Raw genomic sequence first — 15190 nt, 5'->3', positions numbered from 1 at the left:
GATGGAGCCGGCGGCGCGGCCGAGCGGGGATATCCTGAGGAGGAACCCGCAGCAGGACTACGAGCTGATCCAGCGGGTGGGGAGCGGCACCTACGGCGATGTCTACAAGGTGAGCGGCGTGGAGGGCCGCGCCGGGCTGTGCTCAGGGTGCCAGGGGACCGGCCGGGGCAGAGCGGCTCCTGAAAACCCTGTGGACTCGGGGCATCCCTGGCAAAGCGTGAGGTCTCCCTCCCCGTCTAACACTTTTAGTTGAAAGCATTGACTTGCAGCGTTGGAGAAGGGTCCATCTTACTGGTGCCCTCACCGATTTCTTGGAGGTTTGAATTGGTGAATATTGCAGGTGATACTTTCCACGTTACTGCTAAAGAAGATAGAGGCTATCTGTTTGCTGTACCTGTTTCCAGAACGCATCAGTTAAGGCACCTGATTAGTAGAGCGCAAGTTTATCCCTGAGGTTAATAATAGCACGCCAAAGGCAGAAGCAGATTAAAGCTCTTCAGAAGCGGGAAGGGAGTTACAGCTCGCGGTAGAGTTGGCGCTGCAAATGCAGTCGATGCTCTTGAAATGGTGTGTAGTGGTGCTCCCATTGCCCGAACCACCGCCATGGGAAACAGAAGGTGTAGGCATGGCGCGTTCCTCTCTGCGTACTTCTCTGGGAGGTACGAGCTCCTTCCCCAAACGTCAGGGATGCTCGGCAGCTTGAAGGCTTGGGTTGCTTACAAAGAAAGCCTTAAAGTTTTTGGCCTGCGTTTGGCAACCCGCATTTCCAGCTGCATGGGATGCGCGGCTGTGATGTTTTACTTTGAAATGCTGTTGAGTGTGTTTAAAATAGACTTGACACAACCAACTGTACAAGAAAAAGTGTGTTACTCTGCCACATGAAAGGCAGTGGTAATTGCTTATGTTGGGGGAGGGCTCCTTGCTAATGCTCAAATTGAAGTTTTATAGATGGATCTTGTTCCCACCACCCCTTTGAAATGGTTACTTATGGCCTCGGGGAGTTATTTTAAAAAGTTTTCATAGTACATATTTACCTTCCTTTTTTTTTTCTTTTTTTTTTTTTTTCCCCTCCTAGAGTGCTGTGCACAGATCAGTCAATGTCTTTGCTGGGGAATCTAGCACTAAATCCTTTAAAAGGACATTTCAGGTTTCATAAATCTGAAACTCATACCTTGAGCTAGTTTGGGTATGCCTGCATAGTACAATGAGAAATAACTAGTTGTGTTGCAGAGGAGTATTTTAGTGTCATCTCTTTGTGGAAAAAGAACTATTCTGCTTCTTATTATCCTGGTAATTAGTGGAGAGCTGTGCTGACATGTCATACAGCTTCCGGTTCCGGAGCTGGTTTGAATGCATGGCTCTGCTCTGTGCCATGTAAACATATTCCCTGTAAAAAAACCCAAAAACCCACAACCCTCTCCCCCTTCCATTCTTTGGGTTATGAAAAATGTGCCTTCTATTCCTGAAACAGTTCCAGATAGGAATAAATCCAAACCTCCTCATAGTGCAACCTGGCAAATTTAAATCAAAGTCTTTGGCTGTCTTTTTAGATGTTGTTATGAGTGTAAAACAAGTATAAAGTTAATGAGTTTAAAGTAGTTTGAGAGCCTACATTTGTTTCTAGGTCATTGGTTTGCTCTTTGTTTTTATAAAGCCCTGCAAACAGGGAGGAACTGTATCAGGGGAATACTGAGTCGGTGGCACTGGCTGTTATGACAAATATGCAAAGCAAACTTACTTTTAAAAGTCATTTATGTTATGTTAATTTTAAAAGTAACTAAGGTAAACCTTTTTCTTGAAAGGACTTAACATATAAACGTTGTACTTTTATTTTTCTTAGTCCATGGTAAGTGTTTTAGCACAGATGGCACATCTTGTGCTTGCTGAGGGCTGTCAGTAGCGTTTATAAAATGCATTTCTTAGTGAATATCTGATTGTTGTTATGTTGCAGAGCGTGGGCAAGGTTTGCTAGAGAGCACTCTTAAATTAAAATGGAATTTTCCTCTCACCTTTTCAAGTGGTTTCTCTGCTCCATTGCTAATAATGAGTCACCAGCGTCTCCAGCACATTTCCAGCACAGTTGTTTTTAGGATGTCTAAATGAGACAGCCTTTCTGATTGTGGGAGATCTGCCTCTTCCTCAGATGCTTTTTGGTGGTGGTGGTTCATGCCTCAAATTCTTCTTGGGGCATTTGGTAGCTTTTAGAGTAATTGGTTCTGTTTTGGATGTTGAAGGCGGAGGTTAAGCAAATATTTGTGTTCACTATTAGGTTACAGAAGAATATTTAAGACCATTCTAAAAATCTCCTACACACGTTGCATTTCATTACTACTATGGAAGCTTAAAAACTGAAATGTGTTTTCTTAGTGTTTGTGGTTGTTCTTTTTTTCTCTTGTTTGTCACATGGCACACAATGGTTGATTGTAGGGTTGCTTGTAAGTACAGGATTGTTAATGTTGGTTTAATTTTTTTTCCCCCAAAAAAATGTGTTTCAGGGTGGGGGAGAAACAATCCATAAATAAACTATTTTCTTATCTATTCACAGTGTAAGTAGATCCAAGTTTGGGTCTACTAGTCCTGAAAGTACACTTTCCATTACAATCCTAAAGTGTTAGTTGTCTCATCCGTGTTGGGAAAGCTTTTTTTTTCTTTTTAATAGACGATATTACTGTTAAGCCAATTCTAATCCATTGGAATAATTTTTTTCTCGAAGCATTGTATCAAATTATCTTAAATTGCTGACTTCTGAAAGAGGCTGTAATAATGAAGATGGGGTACTCACTGGAACTTAATAATAAGTTGTTTTTTGTCCCCACTCTCTGTTAGCATCCTTAGCATTGTATCCCTTAACCTTGCAAAGGCAAGGTCTACAAGAGTGAGGTTTTAATTTGGCTTCCCTGGCAAGGTTTCTGTTTGCCTTCCTTGGTCATATACATTAAAGTCTCAAAGCAATATTTAAAAATAATGTATGTTTGTTTCATCCATCTGCATGATCATGCTGAAATAGATGGAGTGTGTGTGTAGTTAATGCAGAAACCATCCTGTTGTCCGGTGTTTCAGGGCAGAAAATTAAAGAGCCGCTAGAAACCGTAAATGGAATTTAATCTCCAGCACTAGGAAGTAGCCCATCGGATCCCATCCCAGATAAATCCCATAGTGTGGTTAGATGTTTCCCAGGATGGGTTTTCGTGCCAGCGCGACCGGTCGGGGAACCTGCAGCTTTCAGTATGGCCTTGTAGTCTAATTTGTTTATACAGTTTTGATAACAAGTTCACATCATCAGCTCTATAAATACGTGTTTCTGCAGTCCATGATGTTTTCTGGAAGTACTTGGAATAGTGTGACACTGGCCTGTTTTTGTTAGCTTGCAAGATTCAACTGCATCAGAACATCAAGTCATTAGGTTATATGTATTTGTAGGTGTCGGTGCCCTGAAGGGACTTAGAAAACAACCCTTGTATTAGGGCAGTAATTTACTTAGCGGTATCTTACTTGGATTTCCTGCATGGGCTTTTTATTTGAGTATTTATTAATGACTCAGAATAGATTTGGTGGAGAGATTTAGGGGAAAGAACACCCCGAGTCATGGTGAGATGTGCTGGGTTGCCACCCCTTGCACTTAAAAAAGAATTTAAAGTCTTCTGCATGTGTGAGTGCCTTCACCATCAGCCTGTTGACTGCTGGGGAACAAAAGCCTTATACCCACTACTACCTCCTCTGTCTCCCTCTCCCAACTACACGAGGCTTGGCTTTTTGTGGATTTTAATGCAAGTGCCCCAAATAGAGTTTTAACTCATCTACAATTTTGCAGAAGGGGAACAAAAGGATGGTTTATGTAGACTGTCCTTTTTGAATGCTCTTGTTTGGCAGCTGAGCTTGAAAGACCATGTATTTGCTCAGCCCAGCACCCTCTGCAGGCTGCTTTTGTGGGATGAATAGCTGCATGCCTGTCCTCACTGAGAGGCGATGATCAAATATGATCTTGTGCAGCAGTTCTAAAGCTGTCTTGTTTTGGTTTTTCCAAGCAGGATTGTGAACAGTGCTACAGTAGCTTTCTTTTAAAAGTAGGCACAGGGGGAGAGCAATGTACCAAATTAATAGGAGAAACTATCTGTAAACAAGAGACACATTTGTATTAAATATCATGGAAATTTCATTCCTTCTTGAGTCACCTGCTCAGTCTCTTTTATTCTTTTGGGGTTGTTTTGTTTTTTCTTTAATCTCCTGCACCAGATAAAGGCATTAACTTAGAATAAACCTGTACTGTTATTTCACTCATCACTGCAGCAGAAAAATACTGAGCAATGAAATTGGATCGCGGCAGACAGAGACACTTTTGCTCAAATACGTTTGTTTTTTATAAATCATAGGGTTTTTTTAAGTTTGCTGTAAAAGTGGGACTCTGTCCAGTTTGAGTCACGTTTCGGCCCTGCTTGTGTGGTCAGTGCCTTATTCTCAGAGGTCTGGAGAACATGTAATTTCTGTTGCAGTCAAAGGCTGTTGAGAACCTGTATTTGATATTTTGAAAATAATTGTTAGTGTCAGTCTAATTTCACAGATCATGAGAACTTACCAGTTAAAGCGCTCTACTATTAAAGTCAACAGGTTAAGAATGGAGTATGAAGGTTTTGTTTTAATACCAGAGCACGGTTATGGCTGTGATAGTTTTTAATGACATACTCCCAACTTTATACAAGTATGTTTTGACAGCTACAGACCAATTGCGATGGCCATCCCTGATTCAGCACTTCTGTCCCTGGTGAATATATATTGCTTACACATATAAATTACTGTAAACCATCTGTCACATCGGGGGATTCCACTTTTCCTCTCCAGATCAAAGCCTTCTGGTTAGCAGTGTTCGCTGTAGCCATGCCTGAGTTCTGTGTACTCTTCTTTCTCCATGAAAAGGGTGTTTAGAATGGCATTGAACCAGTGCTGTTGAGTTTCTTCATGCTGCTAAGGAGTTTCTTTTCTGCGAAATTGCATGCTTTTCTTTTAGGATGCAGTCAGTAGAATATATATATTGCTGAGAACCAAGATGCTCAGTGGCTTATTGACACTCTCTGTTCAGGAGCTGCGGGGAAGCTCTTGCTTTTCCTTTTGTAATCTTCGTAATTTTTTTTTTTTTCCTTATTAAGCATTTGGTCTTTGTTGTGGAACATTCAAATCTGTTTGGCTTTAAATATTACCTCCTGTTGCTCATGTTTTCTGTTAATGGTAAGTTATGTAGTGGGACCAGAGTGTTTCTTTCCATGTCTGTTCTCCCTGTCTCTTGCTTTCAAAAGCAGGTAGTCTCTGAAATCTTAAAAATAAGGTCTGATTTCTTTTTCAGCTCTTTTGAAGAGAGTTGTCCTCCCTGGTTAGGTCCTCAGAGGAGCCGAAGAAAGAGTGGTAGCAACTTTTTAGTGTACTTCCATCAGTTAGTACCAAGGCGGTACCCAGTGTTTCTGAAGCCAAGGAGGAACTGAGAGTCTGTTCTGTTGAGTTTAATACCCTGTTGGTACCAGCTTTGTCTCTGATGCAGTCTTTAGTTGTGGTATTACTGTCCAGTACTCATCCTTCAGGAGACATTCTGCTATCGGTGAGGGAGGCTGTGTCTTGTGGGCTCACACAGGAGGGAGTTCATCAAGGCATGTTCTTTGGTTCCCTGCGTGCTGCACACATTTTTGGACACCAGTCTCGAGCACGAGAGGTGCTTTGTATGAGCTGTGCCTTTTCCACCTTCCACCGCAGAGCTCCAGTTCAACACAAGATATCCATTCTGAGAAAGTGATTAATGCAGTTCATGCATCCCCTTCGAAACACACATACTACACACACCCCCAACAGCAAAGGGAATCTCTGAGAAGGAAGAACAGACCCAAGATCAGAACATTTGCATACCAGTAGCTACTTCGTCTTTGTCTCCAGAAGACGCAATGGTCATTTTAATTGCCAGTGCGTTTGGATAACTTTGAATGCATCCAAGATTTATAGCATGAGGTATCCAAGTGATTCCCAGTTCCATCAGCAGAGGTACGTGGTAAAAGTATGCAGATCATCCATGTCAGAGAGAATAGCTCTTTCTGTTAGCAAGGTCATAACGAAGTTTGCCAGCATATTTTGCTGACACCAGCAACTGTCCGTCCACTCTGCAGCTGGAAAAACAAATACGCTTGCTACCTTTATTCATGTTTGGCACCTGGATTCTTGGTTACGGCTGTGACTGAAAAGAAGAGGCATCATCAACCCAAGGTAATTCTATTTGAGAACAATGCAAAATGGGTAGGTCCCCATAAAAGTTGTTCATCAACTCAAGGCAACCTCAGTGCCTTGCATTTTAGATTGCCAAGACTTTCTCATGCTTTGCCATTTTGTTAGGATTTCAGATTTTATATTTCTTCAAGAAGTTAGAATAGTTCTTACCCAATTTCTGAACGATCCCTAGCAAGAGCACTCAGCAGGTTTAGTGGATGCAGCAGCCTTTGATTTGTGGTTTATGGCAGTTTTGGTGGTCCTGAGTGCATTCTGGGATTCCCGTAATAGTCAATGAGAAGGACAGGGTATTTTGTTCAAGATTTTGCATTTGTGATCTATAAAACCAGATGCTACCTTGCTTTTAATGGGAGTAAGTAAATAAGGCAGACGTGACACTGACAGTAGTTGAAAAATAGCAAAAGGCAATTTATTCCACCAGGCCTTCCCTGAATCTCCTTGCAGAGCATACCTACGGAAGAGGTATTGCAGAAGATCATTTATCTGAACTTCCCATTTGGCCTCACCAAGTAGAGTAATCTTTCTGACAGCCTGACTCAATTTGTCTAATTATAGTGAAGGGGTTTCTATATTACGTACCACCACGTTTTTCTCCAAGCTGTGGTTTGCTAGACTGGAGAGCATGTTTACACAGGCAGTACCATACAGCATTATATATTGAGCATATCCCACCCCCTTTCCCTTGTCTCGTTTAGGGAATCTGTTCAAGAGTTTTTTTGTCTGAAAAACTGGAGTCCCTTCTGTTTATCAAAATAGCAGAGCAACCCCACTGATAGTCAGATGCCTTTTAACTCTGTTCCCAATCTAACCAGCTCTGCCAAATCAGTATCTTCATCTGCTGGATAATTTTGAGACCCAGACCTGCCTGCTCATACATTCCCCTGCAGCTGGCCAGCAGGAAATGTCTCCATCACGTGAAGGTCTGAGCTGTGGGGACCTCCTCCCGTACAGAGGCTGGATAAACTGCTCTCCCTTCCTCGATTGTTTGGGGGGAAATTTCAGTGTTCGGTACAGAGAGGTTTCCATTCTGCTCTTCAGCTTTCTAAATTCCTTCCCCCAAGCGTTAGAGTAATTCATTTTATCCAGCACGGTGGATAGTGACTGCGAGAACCTTCTCAGCTGCTGAAAGAGCCAAAGCTTCCCCGGTGGTGGATGGAAAACGCCGTGCCGAGAAGCCGCAGCTTGACCACTTCTCTGGAGCTCTCGCACTCTTTTGGTGAAAAGAGCATGTGGGAGGATGAGCAAAGGAATTGCTTCCTGGCTTCCCCTTCTGTCGGGACCAGAGGTCAGGCCGTATGTTTCGTGGGTGCTGTTTCCATCCTGCCCCTGTCAAATCCCAAGGAAAGGGATTCAAGAGGGGACTTGCTTACATGGAAACATTAGGATGGTGGGGGGGGCATTAGGGGAAGGACTGACATCTTATCTCTGAGTCACTGACCACTAGCAGGGCCGTGAGGCACAGGATGGCATGTTCTTCTCCACTGTGTCAGGAGGTAGTCGGATTATGGGACTAGAGCATTTAGCATCGCAGATCTCTCAAAGTTCCTCGCTTTTGCAGCTGCGGGACGTTAATACATGGTTTGAGCAGGCGCTAGTCAGCACATGAGCAGGCAGTAAAAAAAATCTGAAATTTGTTGCAACAGAGGGAGAACAAGTGCCAAGGCTTTTGTTCCAAAGCCGTAGCCTGCAGCCTCTTCCAGTACTTTTCCCTCGTCTGTGTGTTGCTCTGTGTGTTTCTGCTGACTTCTCTGCTCCTGAAGACAGTCATCATGCAAGATGCAGTGAGGGATATCCCTCAGAGCTTTGAGCTGACCTGCGGTCCCAGTGGTCGGAACTGCTGCATTTACTGAACCAATCTGTCAAAACAGCATCTTTAATGCCGTATTTGGTATTTTGGCGTGTTGGAATTACTCTTCTCCCAAGTCCATTTTTGTGTGCTCCACATGAATATAGTGTATAGAAGGTTTGTATCTTCACAGAGGTGAGGAAGATTTGGATGGACATTTCCAGAAAGTGGAATGAAACATATTTTTTAGGTTGGTGTGAACAGCTGGCTTTGTAGTCTGTTGAAATGTGAATTTTGAGACATTCCGGAAAGGCAGGTGCTGCTTCTTTTCAGAGAGTGAAGAGGTCATTGCAGGGGGGACTCTGTTGGCTTATTGGTAAGAAATCATTCTTGAGCTTTGTCTAGCTCTTTCCTGTGCGGCATTAAAGGCATCATTTCTTCTTACGTTTAATGTGATGGTCCACCTTTAAAGGTGCCTTCCAACCCAAACTATCCTATGATTCATAGGCACAGAAATGTAAAAATGATAGGTAGAAAGAATGAAGGTGCAGCCATACCATCTTTTATAGATGTACTTTGTCTTGATAAAACTTGAAGAATTAAAATTTTACAGGAAGCAATGCCTGATGAGTGTTCATTGCTCTGCAGTGATTAATAGCTTCAGGTATTTACAAGGCATTTGAAAACAGCAGCAGCTGAAATTTTTCTTTTGATGCACTTGGTCTACAGTGGGGTAAGTGAGAGTATTTGATGTATCATTTGCAGGTACTTACAGTTGTATTGTCTGTCAGAGGGGGTGGTTAAATTTAAATATAATGATAGATTCTTTTAAACAGCTGAGATCTCTTTTCGTTTAAAACTGTTTTTGTGTTGCTATTTTAAATGCCTCCTGCATTAGGAGGACGATTCCCATTGCAGGGGAGAGGATAATGGTACGATACATGGAGGGAGGCAACTGAACTAGGCTCAGCTACATGGGCATCGCTTTTGGAGCGTTAGCTGCTCACGAGGGCTGAGGGTTTCTGAGGCTGGATGGAGTGTATCTGCATAGTCAAAATACCTTCACCAGCATGATATTTAGGAGGAATCTGGGTCAATAGTTGGACAGGATGAGCGGTTTCTGAGAGTGCTGTTTTGTTTTGTCAGGCATGTCTGCATTCAAATTTAAAGCACTGTTTGAGCGCTGATCCTCTGCTCCTTGGTTAATTGTGAAGAGGCATGACTTACTTTTTGATTAACGCAGTACCTTTGAGACTTTGCCAAAACAGTGTCTAGAGAGTCTGTTTTTAAATTTGGGTTACAGTATCAAACTGGGGAGAAAGGGAGTTATGAGGATGGGTAGGGAGATCTTGAGAACGTTTTATGATCTGCCATCACTTCAGCAGTGACAACCAATCGCCTGTTTAGGGTACATGAACATAAATTTTTCCTTTTCCTCATTCTGTGGGTGTTGAGGTTTGTCTAAATCCTGCAGTGGGATGTCTTGAGTACGGACTGACTGTGCTGTTGTGTAGGGGTGGAGGAGGAGGAGGACAGGCAGACTCTGGCTTTTCTCCATGAAAGCATGATATGGTGAGATTCTGAAAGAGGCGAAGCAGTTGTTGCCTCTGTTTCTCCGAGCCTTGGGGCCTCAGGCAGCGTGTGGAGAGTGTGTGAGATGCTGCCTGCCAGCTGCGCTTGGTTTGCCGGGAGGGAGGTGTGGTGCCCAGCTCCTCCCTTATCAGCTTTATCTTTCCCTGGGATGCGGTCTCAGTGGGTGTTGAGTTCATCCAGACGTTATGGCTTTGGCCCTTCCTACTCTCTCATGGTTTCTGCTTTCATTACTTCATCGGCGTGTATCATTTTATTTAGCTTTCCGAAGCTTGGAGTAGAATTTGCGTGTGATCCCCGTGTAGTTGCCCTTTCATTACTGAGTTCAGTCTCCGCTGTTTGCGCGCAGAGAAGGGCAATAACGACATCTTAAGCTTGCTGCCGGTGGAATATACTTGCGGGATGTATCATGTCTTGCAGAGACCTTATAGGACATGTGACGTTACATGTGACAGTTTAGGGTTTCTACTTAAGGATGTGGCTGTAATCTATTTTGATTTAGAGGACTGCTTTTTCATTTGTTCTCTGCATTTTGGCTGCTGTCTTACGTAAGAAAAAACTCAGGGGTCAATGTTTTACCTCTTGAAGGTCCTCTGGCTTGCTCCTTTCTGCTAAGCGGGTGTGCAGATCATCAAATCTACAACAGAGCAGTTCCTAGGACAAGAAGGGTGCTGAGGACTGAATGCATGGGGCAGCTGAATTAGCCCTTAGGTGTTATAACTTCATGCTAAGAGGGAATCTTGTATACGTTGCTTTCTAGAGCAGAGGATGCTTGTGAGCTGAGGGGTGGTTGTAGGAACGGGGAAGCAGCCGGACTGCGCAGCGTTCCTTGGACTCGCTCTCATGATTTCCTCCAGCTTTCTCAAACACATTCCTTAATGGTGTCTGGCTCAGGAAGGCTGGTCCACAGAAAATCCACACAGCTGGTGAAGGGAGAGGATTAAATTTAATCGGGGGTGGGAACTGTAGGCTTTTGCAGAGTTGGAGAGCAGATTGTCAGGCTAACTAGCTTCATAGGATGGAGGGGCATTGCCTAAACAGCCTGGGGGTCCACCAGGGATCAAGCAAAGGTGGGTTAGAATATTTAGAAACAAAGAGGAATAAGGCGAGATAGAAGATGTTCTCTAGTATATTAAAATTGAAAAGAAAAAAATTATTTCTTTAAAATGACAGTTAAATCATCAAACCTAATTTACTGCTATAATTTCTGTAGCACGCATATTATTCGAGCAGCATGTTTCAGTTCATGTTTTAAAGGCAGCTGAACCAGTAAAGTGGGGGTGTCACTGGCCACATGCTTGAAACCAGGCTACTGAAGTGAAACCCATGTTTGAAAACTGTAGATTAAGCTGTAGAAAAAATGTATCTCCTCTTTTCATGTTATGTGATTTAAATGAGTGGCTCAGTCAAAATTGAGAAACAATTTAAAAAAAAAAAGAAAAATCAAAAAAGTTTCTTTTCTTTCCTCCATTCTGGCTAAAAATAAGATGTGAGAGGTTAAGATAGCTCTAAAATCATGAAAGATATAATCTGTAATGAAATGGCAGCATATTTCTCTCTTTACTTAACCAGTGTAAGTGCAAAGCATTTTTTTATACTTAACCTTTCTCATGTATCTAGCACATTTAAAAGTTCTAAATTTCCTCACTAAAAAATGTACTAAAATGTCGTTTCTGTTTATTTCAACAGAATTCCAGGCTGTGATTTTGAATTGCCTACTGAATTAGAAATATTACTGATCATCATAAAATACGAAATTAAGATTGTAAATAAATGTTGGGGTTTATTCTAGTAGAAACAGCTGAGCAGTGCTACAGTCCCAGTAGTCAGAAAGAAGCAGGCACGCTGTAGTATGCATACACACATACACAAATCAAATTGAGAGAGAAATTATTATATCTTAACCATCTCCCACCCCAAGAAGGTAACAATTGATGTAGTACAGGTGCAAACCAAAGCTTACAGAAGAAGAATCTCCCTGCTCCTATTTTGAACTAATTTTCTTTTAACTTCTTTGATTTACACAGCTGTTTTTTTATTCATTCTTTCTATTCTGGTTGCTGTTTTATTTAACAGTAACAACAACAAAGAACAAAACACCCAGACCTATTTTCTTCATGAAGACAACTTTATGGCCTATTCCTTTTAGTTTTGTAACTGTGAGTTCATCTCTGAGGAATTGAAATTTTAAGGAGGTGATTGCTGAACAGCTTTGTTGGAGTTAGAGTTTTCACCTGCACCTCTCTAGATGCTCTCAAATAAGTTATAGTAAGGAAAAGGAGTCGATACAGATTTGTACCCTGGGTTTGAAAGGCTTGGTACCACAGTGACACAAAAAGTTAGATGGGTTTGCCCAAACGCTCCATAGCTAAAAAGAGCTTGTGTACATGGCTCAGTCACAGCACGAAGTACTGCAATTCTAGGCAAAATAGCTTCAATAACATGAACAACCCACCCCAGCAAAATGCTACACTTAGATATTTTGTTCTGACTAATCTGAAAGTATGTCCAAAAGTATTTCTGGTGTTCTAGGAAGTTGCATGCAGATAATGATGGTTTAAGAGTTGCAGTCTCGGACTTGCAGTTTCTTCTCGTCTTTAAAATACCAACGGCAGTTCCTCAGTTCTGCCTTTCTGAAGGGACATTTCTTATTGTGTGTTAACTCATGGTTACAAAGCAAAGCAGTAAAATATCTCCTCCTTTTTAGTGTTAAAAAAGTAAAGTAATGGTTTTAAAATTGTCTAATGCAACACGAGTGGTTTAATTAGAAAAAAACCCAACACCAACAAAACAACCACAAACAAACAAGCAAAAAAAAAACCCCAAACCAAGTCTTTTCCTTCAGGAACTTCTTTTTCCAGCCTGCCTAGAAAGCCAGATTCCTTGTTGTGATGGTCCCGTGCTTTGGATACTAGTCATGGATTTCCTACGTGACTATGACATGTTGCTTAGGGGTTCTATCCTTGTTATGTACAAATAAGAGTAAGTCCTTCATAGCTTCTCTGACATAAAAAAAGTTGGTGTCTTCCTTTTGCACGAAGTGGGGTTAATAGTGCTGTCTCGACTTGGTAGGGATGTTAGGAGACTGAGCGTAGTATCTGATCGACTCCTTGATTTTTCTTTTCAGTGAAAAGAAGAGACGTAGGTGCTTTTCTTTGAATATTTGGGTTGATCCGTCTCTTAGTTCTTTCATCTTTAAGGAATAAATAAACCCCCCTGCAGCTAATAAAATATGTAATTTTTTAGTATTACTTCAATTTGTAGTCCACAATACCATGAGGTGTTTTTCTTGTCGTGATCTATGCATTCAGTGTAGGAATAGAATAAAATTATGTTACATTTATTCTTCGTATCTTGTGGTGAATAAACTCTTTTAAAATCCATCTCTGTAGTTCAGTAACGTCTTTGAAGGTATCTTTTTTCCTTTTTCTTTTTCTTTCCCCTGTTTTATATCCTGGCTAATAAAGCTGTTATGCATCTGCTCAATTTTAAGTGTATTAGCAGCTTCATGGTCATTCTTTGATTTGTGTGATCTTATGTTCAAAAATGTATATCATTTCTCAGGCAAGTGAGCTATTTCTAGTAGCTTTTCAAAACAATCCGGTGCACATAGTTGTAACTTGAAAAGGTTCTTTTCTGTTTTGGTTTTCTTGTCCAACGGAGTCAAAATTGGGCCATTTTTGTTTTTTCTCATGTGGTATTAGTTTGTATCTTTTGTGCTGCATTAGTTGCTAAATAGTACTTTTGTGGTCAGTGTCTGTTTCTAGCTTTAAATTTCCAATTCTGGAAGGATCATGCCAAATATTTTGCAAAGGATGATTTGCCAAGAAAATTTCATAGGAGAATAACCAACCTCTACTTTGAAGCATAAAGCTGACTTCTTTTGTTATTTTTTCCCCTAAATAAATGTTGTTAAGATGTGCACTGATCTTTGCTTTGTTATTATTGTTACCCTTATTGCTGTAGGTCTTTGTCCTTCAGTAGTTATTGCTAGGAAGGAGAATTAAATGTTTTAGTGGCTGCTGAGATGTGTAAAGCCTCTTTGCTTATACAAATCCTTAGTCTGGTTTTCTGTGCTGGAATAAAAGGACTTGGCCTAACATCATTAATGAGCTTTTAATCCCTTATTGCTTGAGTTAATTGGCCTTGAGTAAGAAAGTGTCAGAAGTCTGTTAGTGAAAGGTAGGTTCCCCTCCTCCCAATTCTCTCTGCAAGAGATGTATTATCTAAATTTCACCTACTGCCAGTAAAAGTAAATACATTTAAGCCTTATTTGCATTATAGCTGTGCTCAGGAGGGCCACTCGCAGATCTTGCTGCGTTGGGTTTCAGGTTTTAACATGGAATTTATTTAAACCCTGGTACTTCTGTGTATTCTGGGTTCTGCCCCTTCAATAAGGGAAACTGCAAGTGCTGTAAATGTGGAAATAGGGAGTGACAGCTAGGAAGTTTGCCTTCTGCTTTGTGCTGGGGCAGTGTCCATCGGGAGAGCACCCACAAAATCAATATTTGTCTTTGTACAGTGTTCAGCTCTGATATCCAAAGTGATGGCTCTCTTAGTAGTGCTGCTGCAGGATAAACTAGCTGACACAAGAAATTCAGCAACACGTATAGAAAGTAAAATTGGGCAGTGAATCTTTATTTTTGGTTTATCCCCAAAAATAGTAAGTAAGTGGTAAGAGACAGTTCTCTTTTAGTGAATTGAACCTTAAAGTCTCTGTTAGGGAAATGGCTTCTGAAAGCCTCTGTGCCGTTCGCTGTAAAGGAGCCTGGTACTGCTCTCCATCTCAGAAATCCAGCTGGAAGATTGCGGGTGAACAGTTGCCTCTGGGTGTTTGTGCCTCCTAAAAGAGCAAGAGCCCTGAAAATTAGAAATTGCTGTTAGATGTCTTTTTCCAGCAGCAAAGACCAGCTGGACGTCTGCCTCACGTGCGAGCTGTCCTGGCACTCCTTGGGTGATGAATGGAGCGTTGCGAGGACTCGGGGTGGGAGAGGCAGTTGTTTCCGTCTGGCAGAAATCGCAGCCATTCAGTAAGATTTGCATTAATATTTCAAATTTTTTTAAGCTTTCCTCTTTTGTTCCTCCTTCTACATTTTTAATCTGTCCATCAACCTTCCTGTGTGAAGGAGAAAAATGTGTTCAGCATCTGTTACAGAGATGCTCTCAGCACTGAGCAAGGGGGCTTTTATTCCCTCCAGTATTCTGTTTAGGTTTTCTCAGGATGGGCCCGTGGGGAATTTTAGGTTGGTTTTCCTTGTTTTGTTTTATATAAAAGAAAACAGGAGGAAAAAAATCCCCTCAGAACTGCAATAATTGCACCTGCGTGGGTTTAGTACCTGCACCCATCTAGGAGGTAAGATACAGGGGAATGCAGGAAAAAAATATATGGGTTGTGTATGTTATAGATATGTGTATATATATGTATATATATACCAGGGTGCGCTGCCAGGTACTGGGACAGGAACCAGCACTCCCTCTACTCAGTGTAAAACTGGAAAGCGATAGTGAGAGCTGCTGGTTTTGGCTGGAGCCCAGGCAGAGGAGCTCTGCAGCCGC

The 15190-nt window shown here is 41.7% G+C and overlaps 1 protein-coding gene across 1 annotated transcript in view; it reads left to right on the top strand.

The window, feature by feature from the left end:
- Position 1: 1 nt before the first annotated feature.
- Positions 2-15190, top strand: part of MAP4K5 (mitogen-activated protein kinase kinase kinase kinase 5) — a 67790-nt gene continuing 52601 nt past the window's right edge. Inside the window, exon 1 of the mRNA XM_010282780.1 lies at positions 2-109. Coding sequence (XP_010281082.1) covers positions 2-109 — 108 coding nt within the window. The remainder of the gene's footprint in view (positions 110-15190) is intronic.

This window comes from Phaethon lepturus, unplaced genomic scaffold (assembly GCF_000687285.1).
Source record: "Phaethon lepturus isolate BGI_N335 unplaced genomic scaffold, ASM68728v1 scaffold9822, whole genome shotgun sequence".
In the NCBI taxonomy this organism is placed as follows: Eukaryota; Metazoa; Chordata; class Aves; order Phaethontiformes; family Phaethontidae; genus Phaethon; species Phaethon lepturus.
The sequence above is the reverse complement of the archived record's forward strand: the minus strand, read 5'-3'. Positions and strand labels throughout refer to the sequence as shown.